The sequence below is a fragment of the Schistocerca nitens genome, chromosome 2 (genome assembly GCF_023898315.1).
Source record: "Schistocerca nitens isolate TAMUIC-IGC-003100 chromosome 2, iqSchNite1.1, whole genome shotgun sequence".
NCBI lineage: Eukaryota > Metazoa > Arthropoda > Insecta > Orthoptera > Acrididae > Schistocerca > Schistocerca nitens.
The window spans coordinates 653427791-653452358 of NC_064615.1; the positions used below are offsets into that span (position 1 = coordinate 653427791).

Consider the following 24568-nt stretch of genomic DNA (forward strand, 5'->3'; position numbering starts at 1 on the left):
GATGAGGTATGCCAGCACAGCTAAAACTTAACTGCATATTCCACTCTGTATCATGTCTTACAGAATTATATAGACTTAGATTTCATTATGCGCTATGCTATGTATCTATGTACGTTGAACTTCACGGTAACATTTATAGAACACAATTCTGTCATTGGGTGTGCCAGCTTATGTAATCAGTCAGCACAATCCGTTGTCAGCTGTTATCCTGAAATTTATTTTTACTGTGCTGTGTAGCAAGTTTTATGATTTGAAGTTTGTATACATGCATGTAAGTTATGTCCGGGTCTTGTAACCACTTTTGGACTCCTGTTAAGTTTTTGATGTAGACATCAAAACTTCCAAATGTATTTGTGAACTAGAAAACCAGATGGGGGAAAAATCACCAGAAGAAATTAAAATGAACTATAATATATTCATTTATTTTGCCAAAAAGTACAAACTACCAATATGATGATGAAATGTAAAGCTTATGTATGTACTTAAAAAGTAATTTCCCACTATTGAAGAGTGTAAAAAGAGGGGTTTCACTGTTTGTAAATTATACACACGTCACATTTATTTAATTCCAGTTTCGTAGTAAAAGGCAGTTGATGAGTATGTCTTGAAAAATATTGTTGTCATCAGAAACATAGCCCAAAATACTGACACACGTTACCAAGTTTGTGCATTAATTGGCAAGTTACAGAATGCACCTGACATGAACTCCAAAAGACTGCTGTGTTTCTTCTATTAACACTCAGCTGTAGGTCCTTCTAAGTTATTGGTGCTTGCTGTTCCACAAATGAAGAACGCACGCTAATAGTAATAATAAAAATTTAAAACCTATGCTTATTACCAATGGCTTACGAAATGGGTAGTCCACATGCGCCTAGCATTGCCTGCTTGCTCATTAGTTTTTCTGAAGGGATTGTATAGGGTGACTCAAAAAAAAACTTGGCAACTTTGAATGATATAGGAATTTATTGAGGTAACTTACAGAATTCATAGATGTATCATTTTGTAGCAAATAACCTAAAGTTTGATTCATGTAGTCCATCAGTACCTCATTGCGCCACCAGGAATGCCAGCGTAGTGTACAGTTAAAATGGCTACTTTCACTGGTGCAGAGTGTGCTTGCCGTGTGTTTTGGTGTATTTCATATCAGTGGCATAATGAAAATCCACAACAGTAGAATAAGAAGGCAGCAAAAATCCACATGCTACCGTGGAACACACTCGTGACAGCCCCAAAGCTAATGTGTTTTGTGCCCTTAGCAGATTGAAAGTGTACTGCCCTTCGGCATGGAGAAAACTGTCATTGGTGTTGTGTATCTGAAAACGCTTGAAAACTTTAAATCCACAGATCAATGAAGATGACCGAGATGGGATGGTTTACTACCAGCAAGAGGTTGAAATGCCTCATTTCCTCATGAAAGTTGATGTTTCCTTGACAGTCACTTGCCAGGTTGGTGGATTGGCCATGAAAGGCCAATTGCATGACCACCGTGCTCCCAAGACTTGAAATCAATGGATTTCTTTCTCTGGGGTTTCATTAAAACTGTGTATATGTTTCTGCCCTAACAAACAGTTTAGCTGACTTGAAAAATAGAACCTATTCTACCATTGCACAAGCTACACCAGATTTGCGCAACAAATGTGAGGAGATGTTGATTATCAAGGGGGATGTTTCGTGACTTTACAATTGGTAGTCACATCAAACCAAATTGGCATTTGGGACACTTGTATGTGAAAGTTGAGGTTGTTTGCTACAAAATGACACATCTACCAATTCTGTAAGTTACCTCCAGAAATTTTTATATTATTCCAAAGTTGTAAACTCCTATTTCATTCACCCGTTGTCCAGAGACTGGTTTGATGCAGCTCTCCATGCTACTCTATCCTGTGCAAGCTTCATCACCTCCAAGTAACTACTGCAACCTCCATCCTTCTGAATCTGCTCAGTGTGTTTATCTCTTGGTCTCCCTCTATGATTTTTACGTTCCACACTGCCCTCCAATACTAAATTGGTGATCCCTTGATGCCTCAGAACATTGCTACCAACTGATACCTTCTTCTAGTCAAGTTGTGCCACAAATTCCTCTTCTTCCCAATTCTATTCAGTACCTCCTCATTAGTTATGTGATCTACCCATACAATCTTCAGCATTCTTCTGTAGCACCACATTTCAAAAGCTTCTATTCTCTTCTTGTCTAAACTATTTATCATTCATGTTTCACTTCCATACATGGCTACACTCCATACAAATACTTTCAGAAACGACTTCCTGACACTTAAATCTATACTCGGTATTAACAAATTTCTCTCCTTCAGAAATGCTTTCCTTGCCATTGCCAGTCTACATTTTGTATCATCTCTACTTTGACCATCATCAGTTATTTTGCTTCCCAAACAGTAAAATTCATTTACTACTTTGTGTCTCATTTCCTAATCTAACTCCCTCAGCTTCACCTGAATTAATTAGACTACATTCCATTATCCTTGTTTTGCTTTTGTTGATGTTCATCTTATATCCTCCTTTCAAGACTCTGTCTATTCATGGATTTTAATTCCTACTCCAAATGTTCCTTTTGTTTTCTTTACTGCTCACTCAGTATACAGATTGAATAACATCAGGGATAGGCTGCAACCCTGTCTCACTCCTTTCCCAACCACTGCTTCCCTTTCATGCTCCTCTACTCTTATAACTGCCCTCTGATTTCTGTACAAATTGTAAATAGTCTTTTGCTCCTGTATTTTATCCCTGCCACTTCCAGAATTTGAAAGAGAGTATTCCAGTCAACATTGTCAAAAGCTTTCTCTAAGTCTATAAATGCTAGAAATGTAGGTTTGCCTTTCCTTAACCTATCTTCTAAGATCATTTGTAGGGTCAGTATTGCCTCACGTGTTCGAACGTGTCTACAGAAACCAAACTGATCTTCCCTGAGGTCAGCTTCTACCAGTTTTTCCATTCGTCTGTAAAGAATTCACGTCATTTTTTTGCTGCCATGACTTATTAAACTGATAGTTCGGTAATTTCTGCACCTGTCAGCACCTGCTTTCCTAGGGATTGGAATTATTATATTCTTGAAGTCTGAGGTTATTTCACCTGTCTCATACATCTTGCTCACCAGATGGTAGAGTTTTGTCAGGGCTGGCTCTCCCAAGGCTATCATTAGTTATAATAGAATGTTGTCTACTCCCGGGGCCTAGTTTCGACTTAGGTTTTTCAGTGCTCTGTGATCTCCCATTTCATCTTCATCTACATCCTCTTTCATTTCCATAATATTGCCCTCACTCATATAGTAGTTTAAAATTCCACAAGAAACATAGGTTTTTCTTTGACCAAATATTGTTTTTATTTGGCCATTTCTAGTACATTTTGGCACTTCAAAAGTAATTTATATATCAGAAAGTATGGATGATAAGAAGAAAATTGTGGCAGTCGCTGGCAGTTTCTATGCCATGTGCCCATATATTTTTCAAAATAAAATTCACACAATACCTGTAAAATAATAGACATGAAACTGTGGGTAATAACCTTCAATAGCAAACATAATAGAAACAACCTTTTTTTGGCAGTCTCCTATAGTCTTACTTTACACAACTCTTCTCTGAGTTATACACTTCTTTTAAGAGGCCTATGTTTTTCTGAGGTTATTTCTGAAATCAATGAAGGTATTTTAAATCTGTCTTGCGACTCCAAGGAAATTGTCACCAAACGTGTTTCGTTTTATTGAAATAAAATAACAACATTGATACCATTCGACTTGCTTTCTCCATCTAAAAACATTTCATTACAGGAGATGTTGATGTTAGTACTCACACAGGGGTGAAATACAGAAGTCCTTACATTTTTTGTCAACTTGTATCTTTACTTACTTGACATGAAACAATTATGAAAAAATTCAACTGGTCTGGAAATCAGAGAAATATCAGGTAGTTTCACTCGGGGAAACTTGGGGCAACTCTGTTAATACACAGTGCAGCTTCATGTACAGAACAACAAATCCCGTGTAAATCACCTGTTGATCGTTTTAATTTTTAGATATTTCATCGTCAACTAAATCTTTCAGTTCTTTCTGCATGGCGTTGTAATGCTGTTTCCATGCAAATTAATGGTTGTTGTTGTTGTGGTCTTCAGTCCTGACACTGGTTCGATGCAGCTCTCCATGCTACTCTATTCTGTGCAAGCTTCTTCATCTCCCAGTACCTACTGCAACCTACATCCTTCTGAATCTGCTTGGTGTATTGATCTCTTGGTCTCCCTCTACGATTTTTACCCTCCACGATGCCCTCCAATGCTAAATTTGTGATCCCTTGATGCCTCAAAACATGTCCTACCAACAGATCCCTTCTTCTAGTCAAGTTGTGCCACAAACTTCTCTTCTCCCCAATCCTATTCAATACCTCCTCATTAGTTACGTGATCTACCCACCTTATCTTCAGCATTCTTCTGTAGCACCACATTTCGAAAGCTTCTATTCTCTTCTTGTCCAAACTGGTTATCGTCCATGTTTCACTTCCATACATGGCTACACTCCATACAAATACTTTCAGAAACGACTTCCTGACACTTAAATCTATACTCGATGTTAACAAATTTCTCTTCTTCAGAAATGCTTTCCTTGCCATTGCCAGTCTACATTTTATATCCTCTCCACTTCGACCATCATCAGTTATTTGCTCCCTAAATAGCAAAACTCCTTTACTACTTTAAGTGTCTCATTTCCTAATCCAATTCCCTCAGTATCACCCGACTTAATTTGACTGCATTCCATTATCCTCGTTTTGCTTTTGTTGATGTTCATCTTATATCCTCCTTTCAAGACACTGTCCATTCCGTTCAACTGCTCTTCCAAGTCCTTTGCTGTCTCTGACAGAATTACAATGTCATCGGCGAACCTCAAAGTTTTTACTTCTTCTCCATGAATTTTAATACCTACTCCGAATTTTTCTTTTGTTTCCTTTACTGCTTGCTCAATATACAGATTGAATAACATCGGGGAGAGGCTACAACCCTGTCTCACTCCTTTCCCAACCACTGCTTCCCTTTCATGCCCCTCGACTCTTATAACTGCCACCTGGTTTCTGTACAAATTGTAAATAGCCTTTTGCTCCCTGTATTTTACCCCTGCCACCTTCAGAATTTGAAAGAGAGTATTCCAGTTAACGTTGTCAAAAGCTTTCTCTAAGTCTACAAATGCTAGAAACGTAGGTTTGCCTTTTCTTAATCTTTCTTCTAAGATAAGTTGTAAGGTTAGTATTGCCTCACGTGTTCCAACATTTCTACGGAATCCAAACTGATCTTCCCCGAGGTCGGCTTCTACCAGTTTTTCCATTCGTCTGTAAAGAATTCGCGTTAGTATTTTGCAGCTGTGACTTATTAAACTGATAGTTCGGTAATTTTCACATCTGTCAACACCTGCTTTCTTTGGGATTGGAATTATTATATTCTTCTTGAAGTCTGTGGGTATTTCGCCTGTCATATACATCTTGCTCACCAGATGGTAGAGTTTTGTCATGACTGGCTCTCCCAAGGCCATCAGTAGTTCTAATGGAATGTTGTCTATTCCCGGGGCCTTGTTTCGACTCAGGTCTTTCAGTGCTCTGTCAAACTCTTCACGCAGTATCGTATCTCCCATTTCATCTTCATCTACATCCTCTTCCATTTCCATAATATTGTCCTCAAGTACATTGCCCTTGTATAAACCCTCTGTATACTCCTTCCACCTTTCTGCCTTCCCTTATTTGCTTAGAACTGGGTTGCCATCTGAGCTCTTGATATTCATACAAGTGGTTCTCTTCTCTCCAAAGGTCTCTTTAATTTTCCTGTAGGTAGTATCTATCTTACCCCTAGTGAGACAAGCCTCTACATCCTTACATTTGTCCTCTAGCCATCCCTGCTTAGCCATTTTGCAATTCCTGTCGATCTCATTTTTGAGACGTTTGTATTCCTTTTTGCCTGCTTCATTTACTGCATTTTTATTTTTTCTCCTTTCATCAATTAAATTCAATATTTCTTCTGTTACCCAAGGACTTCTATTAGCCCTCCTCTTTTTACCTACTTGATCCTCTGCTGCCTTCACTAGTGCATCCCTCAGAGCTACCCATTCTTCTTCTACTGTATTTCTTTCCCCTATTCTTTTCAGTTGTTCTCTTATGCTCTCCCTGAAACTCTGTACAACCTCTGGTTTAGTCAGTTTATCCAGGTCCCATCTCCTTAGATTCCCACCTTTTTGCAGTTTCTTCAGTTTTAATCTGCAGTTCATAACCAATAGATTGTGGTCAGAGTCCACATCTGCCCCTGGAAATGTCTTACAATTTAAAACCTGGTTCCTAAATCTCTGTCTTACCATTATATAATCTATCTGATCCCTTTTAGTATCTCCAGGATTCTTCCAGGTATACAACCTTCTTTTATGATTCTTGAACCAAGTGTTAGCTATGATTAAGTTATGCTCTGTGCAAAATTCTACAAGGCGGCTTCCTCTTTCATTTCTTCCCCCCAATCCATATTCACCTACTATGTTTCCTTCTCTCCCTTTTCCTACTGATGAATTCCAGTCACCCATGACTATTAAATTTTCGTCTCCCTTCACTACCTGAATAATTTCTTTTATCTCGTCATACCTTTCATCAATTTCTTCATCATCTGCAGAGCTAGTTGGCATATAAACTTGTACTACTGTAGTAGGCATGGGTTTTGTGCCTATCTTGGCCACAATAATGTGTTCACTATGCTGTTTGTAGTAGCTAACCCGCACTCCTATTTTATTATTCATTATTAAACCTACTCCTGCGTTACCCCTATTTGATTTTGTATTTATGGTACCTATCAATTATGTGATTATTGTGAGTTCTCATCCTTCTCCTCTATTACTCCAATTCATTTTTAAAGCCTTTAGACAATGATCACTAGATTTACTCTTCTTGTGCGAACAGTCAGTGGGCCTGTGAACTTCCTTCATACCACGAACAATTAATGAAGAATAAACATAGTGTACACAGTGATTCTGCTGAACTGAAGAAAGTCATGCTGACCAAAATAAACCATACTGGATAGTGGAAGAAAGTGTTACATCACACTGCAGAATGAAGTGTCACACTATACAAAGGAGGACAAAGTAGTGCTGAACAGCATGCAGGCAGCATGCTGCGCACACATGAAGCTTTGCACTATGTGGCTGACCCTGATCTAACTAGTCATCACTAAGCAAAAGAACTTTGATTGGAAATTCATGTCTTCCTCTGTGGTATCTGGGTCAAAAATAGACACACAGTTATTCCTTGCGTGTCACAAGAGAATGACTAAAAGGAGTCTTATATGTAATCAAACTTTAACATTGATGACAAGGCTATTATTAGGTTTCAAGTCAGTTTTAACACATTTCACAGCCTTTACCTCTGCCTCTTCTGCTTCATTACTTTTGGTACACTTTGAGGGTTTAACCGACTGTTAGAATGGATTTATCTTTGCACCCAGAACCTAACTCTGTAACCAGTCTGTTGTGGTGGATTGTCATGCATCCTCACAGTTGTGGCTCCCTGACAACAAAGCGATGGCACTGCTGATGCCTGAACTGTAATCTCCCCTTGTCTGCTGAGGAGTAGGCGCCTCTCTGATCAGGGACACTGGACTCCAGACAATTGCTTCTATGCCTAATCTACAATGAAATGGATCAGACTCACCCATACTGATGGCCATGCCAGCAGGACTCAACCATACTGATGGCCATGCCAGGAGGGCTGTTTCAACAGATAGAAAGAAAGATTTTAATGCAAAGGCTTACAACCCCATGGCATTTCCGTCTTTGGCCACACCACAGAATGAGAATTGGGCAAGGAGAAATAGAGGTAGATAGTTCACAAAGTTCTTTGTGTTCTTCAGAAATGATGGAGAATCTTCTGCAACAACAGAGTCACTGTATTTTGTTGAAAATATTGAGGATATATTTAAAGAACTTGTTGCAAAACAGAAAATAAGAAGGGCATCTCTGTTGATCAAAACTTTGAATGCTAACCAATCACAGGCCCTTCAGGTCTGTGACAAGCTCAGGGATATACCAGTCACCATCTCTCCTCAAAACACTCAATAGGATTCAAGATATCATTTTCCATCGGGACCAAGTGCTACAATTTGGGGAGGACTAAAGAATGATAGGGTGGACACTCGACCTTTCGTCCTTGCCTTCAATGGAAATGCCCTGTGTGAGAAAGTTAGTCATTGTTTATAGGTGTGATGTTAAACCCTGTTTTCCTCCTACTGTAAGTTTCAGCTGCCAGAGGCTAGGTTGATACATGTCCTCCCATTGTACTAACGAGGCCACTTGTGGTATGTGGGAAAGGACAACATGTGTAAGCTGTCCAGAAGACCACCACCTCATTCACCAACAAGTCCAGTATTCAAGAAGGAAAAAATGGTCCAGGAATATTAGACAATTGATTGCTTATCTTATTAAGACACTAAGAAAAAATTTGAAAGACTTTACCCAATCAATATGTCGTCATATTTCGCAAACATTGTGTCAAATCCACACCTAGCATGATAAGGTCTCAAACAGCAATTCCTGTTCTTAGTCACATGTCAGTGCCTGTTTTTCATTTGGAGGTGGGGGAAGTTAGCTACTTTAACCTCCAAACCCACAGCACTGTCGGTAACCACCCAGTCAGTGCAGCTGGAGATGCTTTGCCCTTCTCTGTCATCTTCAGTGAATACAAATAGTGCCAAAGTGTCCCCACTTCCAGGATGAAACACACCAGCAGTCTACCACCTATCGGTGTCAAAGGCTACAAGCTACAGAGACAAGAAGCACAAATTGAAAAATTTTGTTGCTCCAGGTGATCTAGTTCCCATCCCCCCTGAAGATGAACCTACTAATACCGATTAAGGACTCTCACATTCAGGTGGAGCATGACTCGGATGCAAAGTAATTCATACTGTCTGTCCCCTTTGCCACTTTCTCATATCCCAATTTTATGTTTACCCAATGGAACTGTAATGGCTAACATTGTCACCTGGCCGAACTCCGTTAATTAATGGCGATTTACTCTGCAGTTGGTGTGGCTCTTTAGGAGACGTAGTTCTTAGAAACCCAAGTCCCTACTTTTGAAAATTGTGCATCCTGCTGTAAAAATTACGGTAATGCCAAGAGGGCATCTGGGGAAGTCGGCACACTCGTATACCCTGACCTGACAGTATCACCGAGCAAGTGCCAGTGACAACTGTGTTGGAAGCTATGGCTGTTTGGGCCTACCTGTCAGTTAGGGTAACAGTTTTTAATATCTGTCTAACCTCAGATGCAGCTATACAGCACAAGTTAATGGAGCTGTTGGAACATTTGTCACCACTCTTTTCTACCTCAGTGCCATGATCCTTCATGGGCTAGAGGAACCATGTCTTGCAGTATATATATATCCAAAAACAAAGATGATGTGACTTACAAACGAAAGCGCTGGCAGGTCGATAGACACACAAACACAAACATACACACAAAATTCAAGCTTTCGCAACAAACTGTTGCCTCATCAGGAAAGAGGGAAGGAGAGGGGTCTGTATATGTGTGGATGGAGATGTGTGTGTGTGTGTGTGTGTGCGCGCGCGAGTGTATACCCGTCCATTTTTCCCCCTAAGGTAAGTCTTTCCACTCCCGGGATTGGAATGACTCCTTACCCTCTCCCTTAAAACCCACATCCTTTCGTCTTTCCCTCTCCTTCCCTCTTTCCTGATGAGGCAACAGTTTGTTGCGAAAGCTTGAATTTTGTGTGTATGTTTGTGTTTGTTTGTGTGTCTATCGACCTGCCAGCGCTTTCGTTTGGTAAGTCACATCATCTTTGTTTTTGGATATATTTTTCCCACGTGGAATGCTTCCCTCTAATAGAAAGAAACATTCCACATATGTCTGCTTGTGTCTGAATAACTGTGGATGGATAGGTGTGTGTGTGCGAGTGTATACCTGTCCTTTTTTCCCCCTAAGGTAAGTCTTTCTGCTCCCGGGATTGGAATGACTCCTTACCCTCTCCCTTAAAACCCACATCCTTTCATCTTTCCCTCTCCTTCCCTCTTTCCTGACCAAGCAACCGGGGGTTGCGAAAGCTCGAAATTTTGTGTGTGTGTTTGTGTGTTTTTTATTGTGCCTATCTACCAGCGCTTTCCCGTTCGGTAATTCATGGAATCTCTGTTTTTTTTTATATATATATATAAAAAAAAACAAAGATGATGTGACTTACCGAACGAAAGAAGCACTGGCAGGTCGATAGACACACAAACACACACACAAAATTCAAGCTTTCGCAACAAACTGTTGCCTCATCAGGAAAGAGGGAAGGAGAGGGAAAGACAAAAGGATGTGAGTTTTAAGGGAGAGTGTAAGGAGTCATTCCAATCCCGGGAGCGGAAAGACTTACCTTAGGGGGAAAAAAGGACGGGTATACACTCGCACACACACACACACACACACCCATCCGCACATACACAGACACAAGCAAACATATTTAAAGACAAAGAGTTTGGGCAGAGATGTCAGTCGAGGCGGAAGTGAAGAGCAAAGATGATGTTGAATGACAGGTGAGGTATGAGTGGCGGCAACTTGAAATTAGCGGAGATTGAGGCCTGGTGGGTAACGGGAAGAGAGGATATATTGAAGAGCAAGTTCCCATCTCCGGAGTTCGGATAGGTTGGTGTTGGTGGGAAGTATCCAGATAACCCGGACGGTGTAACACTGTGCCAAGATGTGCTGGCTGTGCACCAAGGCATGTTTAGCCACAGGGTGATCCTCATTACCAACAAACACTGTCTGCCTGTGTCCATTCATGCGAATGGACAGTTTGTTGCTGGTCATTCCCACATAGAATGCATCACAGTGTAGGCAGGTCAGTTGGTAAATCACGTGGGTGCTTTCACACGTGGCTCTGCCTTTGATCGTGTACACCTTCCGGGTTACAGGACTGGAGTAGGTGGTGGTGGGAGGGTGCATGGGACAGGATTTACACCGGGGGCGGTTACAAGGATAGGAGCCTGAGGGTAGGGAAGGTGGTTTGGGGATTTCATAGGGATGAACTAGCAGGTTACGAAGGTTAGGTGGACGGCGGAAAGACACTCTTGGTGGAGTGGGGAGGATTTCGTGAAGGATGGATCTCATTTCAGGGCAGGATTTGAGGAAGTCGTATCCCTGCTGGAGAGCCACATTCAGAGTCTGGTCCAGTCCCAGAAAGTATCCTGTCAGAAGTGGGGCACTTTTGTGGTTCTTCTGTGGGAGGTTCTGGGTTTGAGGGGATGAGAAAGTGGCTCTGGTTATTTGCTTCTGTACCAGGTCGGGAGGGTAATTACGGGATGTGAAAGCTGTTGTCAGGTTGTTGGTGTAATGGTTCAGGGATTCCGGACTGGAGCAGATTCGTTTGCCACGAAGACCTAGGCTGTAGGGAAGGGACCGTTTGATGTGGAATGGGTGGCAGCTGTCATAATGGAGGTACTGTTGCTTGTTGGTGGGTTTGATGTGGACGGACGTGTGAAGCTGGCCATTGGAACAGGTGGAGGTCAACATCAAGGAAACTGGCATGGGATTTGGAGTAGGACCAGGTGAATCTGATGGAACCAAACGAGTTGAGGTTGGAGAGGAAATTCTGGAGTTCTTTTTCACCGTGAGTCGAGATCATGAAGATGTCATCAATAAATCTGTACCAAACTTTGGGTTGGCAGGCCTGGGTAACCAAGAAGGCTTCCTCTAGGCGACCCATGAATAGGTTGGCGTACGAGGGGGCCATCCTGGTACCCATGGCTGTTCCCTTTAATTGTTGGTATGTCTGGCCTTCAAAAGTGAAGAAGTTGTGGGTCAGGATGAAGCTGGCTAAGGTAATGAGGAAAGAGGTTTTAGGTAGGGTGGCAGGTGATCGGCGTGAAAGGAAGTGCTCCATCACAGCGAGGCCCTGGACGTGCGGAATATTTGTGTATAAGGAAGTGGCATCAATGCTTACAATGATGGTTTCCGGGGGTAACAGATTGGGTAAGGATTCCAGGCATTAGAGAAAGTGGTTGGTGTCTTTGATGAAGGATGGGAGACTGCATGTAATGGGTTGAATGTGTTGATCTACGTAGACAGAGATACGCTCTGTGGGGGCTTGGTAACCAGCTACAATGGGGCGGCCGGGATGGTTGGGTTTATGAATTTTGGGAAGAAGGTAGAAGTTAGGGATGCAGGGTGTCGGTGGGGTCAGGAGGTTGATGGAGTCAGCTGAATGGTTTTGTCGGGGGCCTAAGGTTCTGAAGATTCCTTGAAGCTCCGCCTGGACATCAGGAATGGGATTACCTTGGCAAACTTTGTATGTAGTGTTGGTTGAAAGCTGACGCAGTCCCTCAGCCACATACTCCCGACGATCAAGTACCACGGTCGTGGAACCCTTGTCTGCCGGAAGAATGACAATGGATCGGTCAGCCTTCAGATCACGGATAGCTTGGGCTTCAGCAGTGGTGATGTTGGGAGTAGGATTAAGGTTTTTTAAGGAGGATTGAGAGGCAAGGCTGGAAGTCAGAAATTCGTGGAAGGTTTGGAGAGGGTGATTTTGAGGAAGAGGAGGTGGGTCCCGCTGTGACGGAGGACGGAACTGTTCCAGGCAGGGTTCAATTTGGATAGTGTCTTGGGGAGTTGGATCATTAGGAGTAGGATTAGGATCATTTTTCTTCGTGGCAAAGTGATACTTCCAGCAGAGAGTAAGAGTGTAGGACAGTAAATCTTTGACGAGGGCTGTTTGGTTGAATCTGGGAGTGGGGCTGAAGGTGAGGCCTTTGGATAGGACAGAGGTTTCGGATTGGGAGAGAGGTTTGGAGGAAAGGTTAACTACTGAATTAGGGTGTTGTGGTTCCAGATTGCGTTGATTGAAATTTTGAGGTTTTGGAGGGAGTGGAGCTGGAAGTGGGAGATTGAGTAGATGGGAGAGACTGGGTTTGTGTGCAATGAGAGGAGGTTGAGGTTTGCTGGAAAGGTTGTGAAGGGTGAGTGAGTTGCCTTTCCGGAGGTGGGAAACAAGGAGATTGGATAGTTTTTTGAGGTGGAGGGTGGCATGCTGTTCTAATTTGCGGTTGGCCTGTAGGAGGGTGCTCTGAACAGCCGGTGTGGATGTGGGAGAGGAAAAATTGAGGACTTTTATTAAGGATAGGAGTTGACGGGTGTGTTCGTTGGCTGAGCTGATGTGTAGGTGAAGGATTAGGTGGGTGAGGGCAATGGATTGTTCAGTTTGGAACTGGTATAGGGACTGATGGAAAGAAGGGTTGCAGCCAGAGATGGGAACTTTAAGTGTGAGGCCTTTGGGGGTAATGCCAAATGTCAGACAAGCCTGAGAAAATAAAATATGGGAGCGTAATCTGGCTAGGATGAGGGCATGTTTGCGGAGGGAATGTAAATAAAACTTAATGGGGTCGTTGTGGGGGTGTTGTGAGGGTGACATGGTATTAGAAGGTGGAAAGTGTAACATGAGGTTGAAATGAAAGATAAAAATATATGGGGAGAGATAAAGGTGAACTAGAACGCAACTGGAGATCTGGTATGAAAAAAGGCGAAAAAGTGTTGGTTAAGTTGATCCTGTGGTGAACTTGGGTTGGTAGACAGTATAAAGGTTAGGTGGTTGTGTTGCCACTAAAACACGTTAAAGGACGGAGAAATTTGGGAAAATTTCGAAAAAACGTGTAAATGTATTAAAAGGAGTGGTGTTGTGGTGAAAGATTACGAAAATGGGGCTAACAATTGTCTGACGAAGAAATAATGACGTTAAAACCTGTGGGGAGCAGCTAAAAATGATCAGTGATGTGCGAAAAACGGAAGTGGAAATAAAGTGAAAGTTATTAGAACTGGCTGAAATGGTTGTTTAATACATGAAAGCATCTGTTATTGAACTAGAAACGGTGGATTTTATAGCAGCGGTAGTGTTGAAAGCGGAAAATAAATTTTTTTGGTTATGGTTTGGAAGTGGGTTACGTATTATTGAGTATATATAGGCGGGATAAAATTGTATAGTAGATTACGGTAAAAAGGGGAAGGTGAATACAAAGTGAGACTACTGGTAAAAACAGAAAGAGAAAATAAGACGACAGGAAAGATTTCGAAATGCAACAGCGACAATAACAAATGTAATTGTTGGGTCCAAATTAATGATATGATTATAATAGAGGGAAACATTCCACGTAGGAAAAATATATCTAAAAACAAAGATGATGTGACTTACCAAATGAAAGTGCTGGCAGGTCGACAGACACACAAACATACACACAAAATTCTATCTTTCGCAACCAACGGCTGCTTGGTCAGGAAAGAGGGAAGGAGAGGGAAAGACGAAAGGATGTGGGTTTTAAGGGAGAGGGTAAGGAGTCATTCCAATCCCGGGAGCAGGATGATGTGACTTACCAAATGAAAGTGCTGGCAGGTCGACAGACACACAAACATACACACAAAATTCTATCTTTCGCAACCAACGGCTGCTTGGTCAGGAAAGAGGGAAGTAGAGGGAAAGACGAAAGGATGTGGGTTTTAAGGGAGAGGGTAAGGAGTCATTCCAATCCTGGGAGCGGAAAGACTTACCTTAGGGGGAAAAAAGGACGGGTATACACTCGCGCGCGCACACACACACATATCCATCCACACATATACAGACACAAGCAGACATATTTAAAGACAAAGAGTTTGGGCAGAGATGTCAGTCGAGGCGGAAGTGCAGAGGCAAAGATGTTGTTGAATGACAGGTGAGGTATGAGTGGCGGCAACTTGAAATTAGCGGAGGTTGAGGCCTGGTGGGTAACGGGAAGAGAGGATATATTGAAGAGCAAGTTCCCATCTCCGGAGTTCGGATAGGTTGGTGTTGGTGGGAAGTATCCAGATAACCCGGACGGTGTAACACTGTGCCAAGATGTGCTGGCCGTGCACCAAGACATGTTTAGCCACAGGGTGATCCTCATTACCAACAAACACTGTCTGCCTGTGTCCATTCGCAACTCAGTCACATTGCATTCGTTTGTTGCCGACAACAATAGCAAAGAAGGAACTATTGTTGAAACATGGTCTGTGTCCCCATTTTACACATTTTATAAAATAATCCCAGAAAGGCCCCTTTCGTTACCTCTACCAGAAAGTATTCAGAAAATGATACCAACATTCTAAATTTACCGATTTTTTTGTGAGGCCAACGCTCTTCCTCGTTATTTATATGCACAGGTTCAAGTTTGAGATAGAATGCACGCAGTGACTACCATGTTTTTTTATTATTTGATCTTGTATATTTCAACACTTTTCATGCACTTTAAGCATTTTTTATGCATATTTTAAGGTTTTTATTATGCATATAATCTGATCTCTACTGATCAGTATAAAAGGTTTAGGAGACATCTGGGCATCCCTCTTAGATTGTTTGCAGATGATGCTGTTTTTAAAGTTTGGAAAGTTTTCATATGATCATAACCAATTGCAAAATTATTTAGACCCTAATCTATATGGTGCAGAAAGTGGCAATTGAGTCTAAATAATGAAAAGTATAAAGTCTGAAGGCTGTGAATTCAACTAAATACCTAGGGATTACAATTATGAATATCTTAAATTGGATTAGTACCATAGATAATTTTGCAGGGGAAGTGTTCCAAAGACTAAAATATATTGGCAGAACATTTAAAAAATTCAGCAGATAAGAGACTGTCTGTACTATGCTTCTCTGTTCTTTCCTGGAGTATTGCTGTGTGATGTGGTATCTGCATCAGCTAGGACTGACAGAGGGTGTCAGATAAGTTCAAAGAAGGGCAGCTCATTTTGTGTTATCATGAAATAGGAGGAAAGAGCCAGGGGTATGGTGAGCGAATTGTGGTGGCAGGTATTGAAACAAAGGAGCTCTTCATTGAAGCAGGATCTTATCATGAAATTTCAGTCACTAATTTTCTCTTCTGAATGTGAAAATATTCTGTTTGTGCCCACCTGTGTAGGGAGAAATCATCATTGTAATAAAATAAGAAAAATTGGATCTCACACAGGAAATTTAAAATTTTGTTTTTCACACATGCTGTCAAAGAGTGTTACGGTAGTGAAATAGCTTTAAGGTGGGTCAGTGAACCTCTGCAGGTCACTTAATTGTGAATAACAGAATATTTGTGTATGAGGTGCATTTGAAAAGTCCGTGCAAAGTCCGTGAGATAGTACCACCGGTGTGTGCGAATCAAGGAAGTCGAGTGATTGTCAAACAATAGACGAAAAAGAATTTCGTATAGTGGTTACTAAACATTAATTTATGAAAGGCAAAACACATCAGCAGTCTAAAGAGAAGCTTGATAAACATTACGGTGACTCTGAACCTTCAATTAGAACAGTTTATAAGTGGTTTCAAAATTTTCGGAGTGGCCATATGGGCACAAGTGATGCTGACCGTTCTGGATGCCCTGTGGAAGTTAAGACTGCAGAAATCATTGATGAAATCCATGATATGGTGATGAGTTACAGAAGAGTTAAAGTGCGTGACATTGCTAGTGCTGTGGGAATCTCGAATGAATGGGCACATATTATTTTGCATAAACATTTGGACATGAGAAAGCTATCCGCAAGATGGGTTCCGCGATTGCTCACTCTTGACCAAAAATTGAATCGTGTGAAGTGTTGTAAGGATGGTTCGCAGCTGTTCAGGAAGAATCTGCTGGACTTTAAGCATCATTTCGTCACTGTGGATGAAACATGGATAAATTACTTTACTCCTGAGACCAAACAACAATCTAAACAATGGGTTACCAAGGGAGAATTTGTACCAAAAAAGGCAAGGAGCATTCCTTCGGCCGTAAAAGTTATGGTGACTGTCTTTTGGGATTCACAAGGGATAATCCTCATCAACTATCTGGAAAAGGGTAAAACTATTACAGGTGAATATTATTCATCGTTATTGGACTCTTTGAAAACAGACCTGCAAGAAAAACACTGGCGATTGGACGGCAAAAAAGTCCTATTCTGTTACGACAATGCACCAGGACACGCCTCAGCAATTGTGTTCGCAGAATTATTGGAAATAGGATTCCAACTCGTTTTACATCCCCCCCTATTCCCCAATTTGAAGAAATGGCTGGCAGGACAAAGATTTTATTCAAACGAAGAGGTGATTGCAGCAACTAATAGCGATTTTGGACTTCGACAACTGCTATTATTTGGAAGAGATGAAAAAGTTAAAACAGCGTTAGACAAAGTGTATAAGTCTAAAAGCAGACTATGTCTATCGAAAAATAAAAAAGGTTTACTCCAAACAAGTAAGTAGTTTTTATTTTTGCACGGACTTTTCAAACGCCCCTTGTAGATGTAGTTGTAAAAACTTGCAGACAATCGAAACAGTAATGTATCCTAAAAACATATGCTTAAAAGATGACATGTTGGGGGGGGGGGGTGTCGAGGAGGAATCTCTCGCAAATCTTTCGGGCGGGGCTATGGAGAAAGTTTGCCCCCTTCCCCCTCTCCCCATCTTTCCCAAGAACTCTTTGGGAGTGGGGCAAGAGAGCAGGGGGGAAAGCCCCTAAATGATTCCTGGGATTTGCAGGGGAAGGGTGAGGGATTTCCCCCAAAACGATCCTGCACCAATGTGTGAAGAATGTATATTGATCCTTAAGCAATAAACCCACAACTCTTCTGTTTTGTGTTTATCTCGTTTTCAGCCTCAATTCAACTAAAAAGTTTTACTAGTAAGTGATAGTGTGGCATCTCAGTACAATTCATGTGCGCCTGTTAGTAAAAACCAGCGCAAAACTTCTCATGATACAACAAAAATTGGTTTAAACAAATTTGGGTGTTCTACCTCTGAAGCCTGGAACTCTTGCAGAAATATTTTGATGGAGTAAAATTAGCACCTTGAATAAGCTCTAATAGTGTTTCCAATCCGTAACCGCATTGGCGGAAATTATTGCAATAGAGTCAAATAAGGTGGTGTGGTTATCGTAGCAGGATAGTGCTGACAACTGGCATGAGGGGGGGGGGGGGGGGGAGCAACACATGGTATTGGTTGACCCACTGATGAAATGTTAACCTGTGGATGGCAGTAAACCAGGTGGGACATTTTTAGTTCTGAGATCAACTACCGTGGACTTAGTCTTTTGCCTTGTATGATGTTCCATTCCTGTGTTCACAGTTGTCAGCTGCCTGCATCTGCTGTGCGTTGTGTTTATTCTCGTGCAGATCTCCAAGCAGTTTCAGATTTTCCGCTTTCCCATAGATTGACTTGCACGATGAATTTTTGTTTCCTTTAGTGGTGTTCTGCTCCTCAGTTAGTTGTTGAACCACAATTGGCCTGTACAGTACCGTGTGCTGACAGTTTTTTTTAGTGACATTGTCATGCCCATGCAGATGCTAAACCTTCCTTTCCAAATCTCTGTATGTGCTTTTCAGAAAACATTGGAATGTATTTTGGACATGTTTTAATTGTGTAGTTACTAGAGATGCATACACCAGGCTTTTTTAATTGCAAGTATTAAAAAAATCGTTGCTAGTTGTATGTGGACTTACGAAGAGCTGTTTTGAGATTAAGTCATTTACTGATCAAAAGTTTGTCAGTAATGTAACAAATGGACTATGCTTATAACTGCTCATTTTAAGAGATTTATTTATAGGATTCTTATTCCCAGTTGGGGGAAGTCCAATGGGTAAAGACTCTAAAACGACTTTATGAGCCTAAAAGTGGAACAAAAATACAGTAGTTGGTCATATGTGGTTGTGTCAGTATTTTATGTGAGAGAAAACTGTTTCCTGTATGCATTTTGTGCCACTGGGAAATTTTTTCTCGCAAATTTTATGTCACCAAGTTCGGTGTAATATACATGGTCTCTAGTTGTCAGTTGCTGTGTAGAATTCAATATGCTGTGAAAGAAAAGTCATACAGAAGTTGATTTCTGACAATGTGTTCAGACAAAATCAAAGAATGGAAACTCCAAGTTGAAGTATCAGCAGTATTATGAGAAGGATAGGTCTCTCTCTCTCTCTCTCTCTCTCTCTCTCTCTCTCTCTCTCTCTCTCTCACACACACACACACACACACACACACACTCACAGACTGCCATCTCTGGCAACTTGGACCACATTCCTGTTCGAGCTGTCAGATACGGCATTTATGTGTGTTTGGTGTGCAGGCTCTTGTACATGTGTGTGTGTTCCTCCCCTCCCCCCTGAAGAAAACTAAATATATAAGAGCCATTCATTGTGCCTGTCTGCAACTCATTGTGTCATCTTTACAGTGAGTTCTGACAGGTACTCGAGTTTTATACAAGTGATTGAGCTATATTATTTTTATGTGATTTATCCTATGTTATTCACGTTAGTAATTTTATTTTCAGCTTGAAACTTTAAATGCCATAACAGACAGTAATGTGGCCCTGAGAGCAGAAAGAGATGAGCTCTCAAAGGAAATTAAAATACTGAAGACTAAAGCTGAAGCTTTAGAGTCGGAACTTGGGCCACTCCGTAAAGAGAGATCTCATTTAACTAACCAGGCATCTGCACTTGAAGCAGAAAACACAACTTTACGTGCAGAAACAGGACGCCTGCGTCAACGTGTAAGTGCTTTAATTGAAAGAGCAAACAAAGTGGCACCAGAGGAATGGAAGCGATTAAAGACAGAGCGTGAGCAGCTCAAGCAAGAAGTTTCTCAGCTTGAAACCCAGAACAAGCAACAGGTATGTATTTTAATTCTGTTCAACAAAGACAGCCTGTCTCTATGTCCATTTTTAATTCACCTTCTTTAGACAAAAATGGTAATAGTGAAAATACAGTATAACCCTGCTTTTATGTTCCTGGAATTAACAATTTCCCACAGTTTACAATATTTTTTATCGTTCCCTTCAAATTTCCTTTGTCCATAATGTTAATTCAAACCAGATTTTGTGTCAGCATATTTGTAATTTTCCCGTAATTTACACATTACTAAAAATGTTCATGGAGAAAACGGTGACAGAAAACGATGCTGGCATGATGTTGGCCATCAAGTAGTGTTTACAGACATTACGTGGTCAAATTTCTTGACACCAGTGCACTGTACTCAGTGGATCTGAGCTGGTAAGTGTGTAAAAGTTACAATAATTCATGCTGCTGCCAAGCTTTACTCGGCGTTGTGGCTGATGGGAGTAAATAGGTTCCTTCAAATAAAGATATCATTACAAACCACAACCATTTGCAAACTGTCTCTACTGTGTATATGCAGTTTGTTATGGTTATCGTAACACCTTCGTCGAATCATATTCAGCATATTTCGGCATTTGGGCACTTGTAGTGCTAGTTGAGACCACCACTCACTTTACATTGCCCCGATGTGTTTGGTTTAAATACATCACTAATTATGTAATTTTTCATGCTGAGTAAAAAGTGTTTCGAGAATTTATTGTCGTTGTCAAGGGTACCATTTACGGAAGTAACATTTTTTATGTTACGCAGACAAACAATTTGAGTGATAGTTGTGTGTGTGTGTGTGTGTGTGTGTGTGTGTGTGTGTGTGTGTGTGTGTGTGTGGTTTTCTACGTAACTGAGGAGGTACATTATCTGATAACCTCGAAAAGATGATTACAGTGTAAGAGGCACGGGACAACACTTATGCAAACACCACACAAAATACTTATGTACATATTTGCATTTGATGAATGAGAAAAAAATCTTTAAACTCATCATGCTAAATATGGAAAAAAAGGTAACTGGTGCAGTGTTTCATTATTTAAATAATGAATGACAGCTGCAGGCTTTCCAAGAACATCGATTATGACGTATAAAATTGACTCAAACATTCCTGCTTCCCAGGCAGTTATCAGTTCCGGTTACATCAGCAGTTTTCATTAAGTAATAAACCTTTACTAGATAATAAACAAGTCTCTGATAAATATTTTGATGCCTATTATGTACATATATCATACATAAAGTGCATCCACAGCTTGTGGTCTAGTGGCTAGTGTTTCTGCGTCTGGAGGATCCACAGGGTCCTGGGTTCGATTCCCGGCTGGGTTGGGGATCTTCTCTGCCCAGGGCTGCGTGTTTGTGTTGTCCTCACCATTTCTTCATCATCACCATCTTTTTTGATAGTGGCTAGATTGGGCGGCAAAAAAAAAAAATGGACTGTGTAAAAATTGGGACTTTGTATGGGCGCTGATGACAGTGCAGTTGAGCACCCCATAAACCAGTCATCATTATCATAGAAAAAGTGTGAAAATGCAAGTGAGTATCATATATATATACGAGTAACTTTTATAGCTTAAACATTATTTCCCACATTTTTCATTTTCCCACATTTTACACCTTTTGTTTTTGAAGTCACTTGAAAAATGTAAAAGCTGGGCTTCACTATACTTCTTTTAGTCTGTTTTCTTCATTTATGTTAAGGTCTCCTTTCTTTCAATTTTGGACATTGTGAAGCCATTTAAACTAAGCCGGTGCATAGGGATTCATTGGTTTTCCACTTAACACTTTTGCTTTCCCAAAACTTGCCACTGTTTCACATTTTTCCTTCTTTTCCATCACCCAGTAATTCTTCTTTTCATTACATATCTATCTTTTTCCTCCAGTACTCTTGTTACTTTTTTACTGCTACAGAGATGATCCAATATTTGTGTGATGGTTCTGCTGAGTTAGCCCCTCTTCTAACTGTAATCTGCCATAGAACCCTCGAACAAAAAAACCATACCCAGTAGTTGGAAGAAAGCACAGATCACAGCCATCTACAGCAAGCGTGGGAGACCCCCCAGGGGACTCATAACTCTTTGGCGGGTTTGTGCTTGGCTACCACGGGGCCCCAGCCTTCGCAGCATTTTTTCCCTTCCATGCTGCATGTCCATCCTCTTGCTATTCTTTTTCCCCTCCCTTGGGGAACATGTCTGGGGTGTTATTGGAAATGTTCTGCATTGTCTGTCACTGACATAACAACAGTCTCACCTTTGTTTTTTGCTTCCTTTTCCCTTCTTTGTTCCTCCACTTCGGCATTTGAGGTTCCTCTTTTTCTTCTTCCTCCCGGTGTGCTCCTGAAGGCGAGCCCACACATCTGATGCGTAAGAGGTGACTGGGTAATGCGTAATTCCCAGCCCCAGGTTAACATGCAGGGTTTGCACGTACCCCTTGGTACAGGCCAAGCCCAGGGAGGGGCAACCTTCCCAAATTGCCGATTGGTCCCTCTGTCAGGTGTTAGGGAGGTGTGACTTGAGGTGTGACTTAAGGTGTGAACAATCGCCTAAGGCGGGTGCGCCCCCTTGTGAAGGGGGCCCTCCAGTTGGAAGGAGCGCACCATCGGAAACATACAATCATGGGGGACTTTCTCGCAGTGAGTCAATTGTCTTCCCAGTCAACATCTACAAAATGTAAACGTAATGAGGCTAATAATTCAAAGACCCTTCCTGCTGCACCACAGTTCCTCATGGTCTCTCTTATTGTAGATGGTCAGTCCTTCATCACAGTAAATCTGTTTATTATCCAGAAAGGTATTGATGCAATTGCCGGCCCTGTGAAATCCTGCTCTCCTTTACAGAACGGCACTTTGCTTTTGGAGACTACTTCCGATTCTCAAGCACAACAACTGCTTGCGGCCTTGCTTCTCCATGGCTACCCTGTTCATGTTGAGGCCCATAGAACTTTGAATTCTTCCTGTGGTGTAATTTACACCAGGCTGCTCGACTGTCTAACCGAGGCTGAAATCCAATCTTACCTGTCTGATCAGGGTGTCATTGCCATCCATCGTGTAATGAAAAAGGTAGATTCTTCACTGGTGCCCACCCACACTCTTTTTCTCACCTTTGATATAGTGGTGCTTCCGTCCAAGATCAGAGCAGGCTATGGAAATGGAAATGCCGTATGGCTAGGGCCTCCCGTCGGGTAGGAAATTATCACACTCCAGCCGTACATTCTGAACCTGATGCACTGCTACCAGCTTCATTTCAACCACACTACAATGTCTTGTCAGCACCCAGCCAAATCTATAACCTGCAATAGGGATGCGCACAAGGGCGATTGTCCACCTCCTCCCCGCTGTGTCAACTGCAGTGGCAGCCATGCTGCCGCCTCTCGAGATTTTCCCATGTATCTTGATGAGTGGGGTGTCCAAAAAGTGCCTTACCCAGCACTCACAAATTATTGGCTAGTCACAAACCCTGCGTTCTCTCATCTGGCACCTATAGTTCTGTTCTAGTTACCCCTCACTCCATGAAGGAAATGGCCACGCAGACATGTGACCTCCAATTCAGCTCTGAGGTTGTGAAATCGCCCAGTGTCAAGGTAGCATTGCCATCCCCCGTCCAGCTGTGCAACAAGCCACCAAACTCTCATCTCGAGGGGTGAAGCTACCAGCTACACAACCAGTAGGCCAGAAAGGACAGGAGGAGTACTCCCGTGAAGACTTCCTCTGTCCCTCCAGCCGAACAACACCAGAGTCTTCCTCTAGCCAGAAAGGCTTGAAGAAGTCCACCAAAGGCAAATGGTCTTCTCCTTCGCCGACTCGAAGATCCTTTTCGACGGTGTTGTCACGTGATATCTTAGCCGGACCAGCCTCTGTGTCGCTGGTGCACACCACCAGCTGGTTTTCGATATTGGACTCCACAGATCGACCGCACAAGCAAGCCGATGCTTCTGTGGATCCCATGGAGCAGGATCCTCCTGCTTCTGTGCCCTGTAGTAGTGACTCTTCACTGGCTCTCACTTGGCAGCTCCTGAGGTGACACCCCTACATCTCTTCCTAATCATGACTGCCCTCCAATGGAACATTCGTGGCCTTCGATCCCACAAAGAGGATTTACGGCTGCTTTTAGCATCGCAGTATCCCCTTATACTCTGCCTTCAGGAAACAAAAGTGTGCCCTCACAAATGCTGTGAGCTTTCACATTTCTACTGATTCGTTTTTACTCTCTCCCTGAGATCAGCATTTTATTTGATGGGGGCGTCATGCTGCTCATATGGGATGACATTCGCAGTCAACTCATCTCCCTGACTACCCATCTTCAAGCTGTAGCAATTCGCCTTTTCCCATCTGTACCATTTACGTCCCTCCATCATTTGATGTCACAAGGGCAGACTTCCTTCAGCTTATTGGGCAGCTACCTCCCCCATTTTTGCTACTTGGTGATTTTAATGCACATCATCCTCTTTGGCATTCTTCCAGGACCTTTCAGAGAGATGCCCTCTTGGCTGACCTTCTTAACAAACTTAACCAATTCTGCCTTAACTCTGGAGCACCCACTTTCCTTTGCGACCGACTCCTTGCACACCTATTCCCATTTGGACCTATCTTTATGCACTGCCCAGCTTGCCCATAATCTTGAGTGGTCCATTAGTTTTGACACCTACTCAAGCGACCATTTCCCGTGTGCTTTCTGTTTGTTGACTCCTACCCCATTGTCATGCACGCCCAAATGACAGCTTACTAAGGCTGACTGGCAACTTTACTCCTCCTTGGTATCCTTCGAAGAAAAAGATTTGCCCAGTTGTGACGATCAGGTGGAATCTCTCACAAACGTTATCCTTACTTCTGCAGAACGTTCCATTCCTCGCACTTCCTCTTTACCAAGTTGTGTCCCAGTCCCTTGGTGGACTGAGGCATGCCGTGACACAATTCGCACACGGAGACTTGCTCTCCACGTTTTTAACTGC

The 24568-nt window shown here is 42.0% G+C and overlaps 1 protein-coding gene across 3 annotated transcripts in view; it reads left to right on the forward strand.

Annotated features, from left to right (window-relative positions):
- Nucleotides 1-24568, forward strand: part of LOC126236771 (nucleoprotein TPR-like) — a 315616-nt gene that overhangs the window by 131227 nt on the left and 159821 nt on the right. For all 3 annotated transcript variants that reach the window (XM_049946344.1, XM_049946342.1, XM_049946343.1), the window contains exon 19: nt 19297-19635. In XM_049946344.1, the coding sequence (XP_049802301.1) occupies nt 19297-19635 (339 nt within the window). The remainder of the gene's footprint in view (nt 1-19296; nt 19636-24568) is intronic.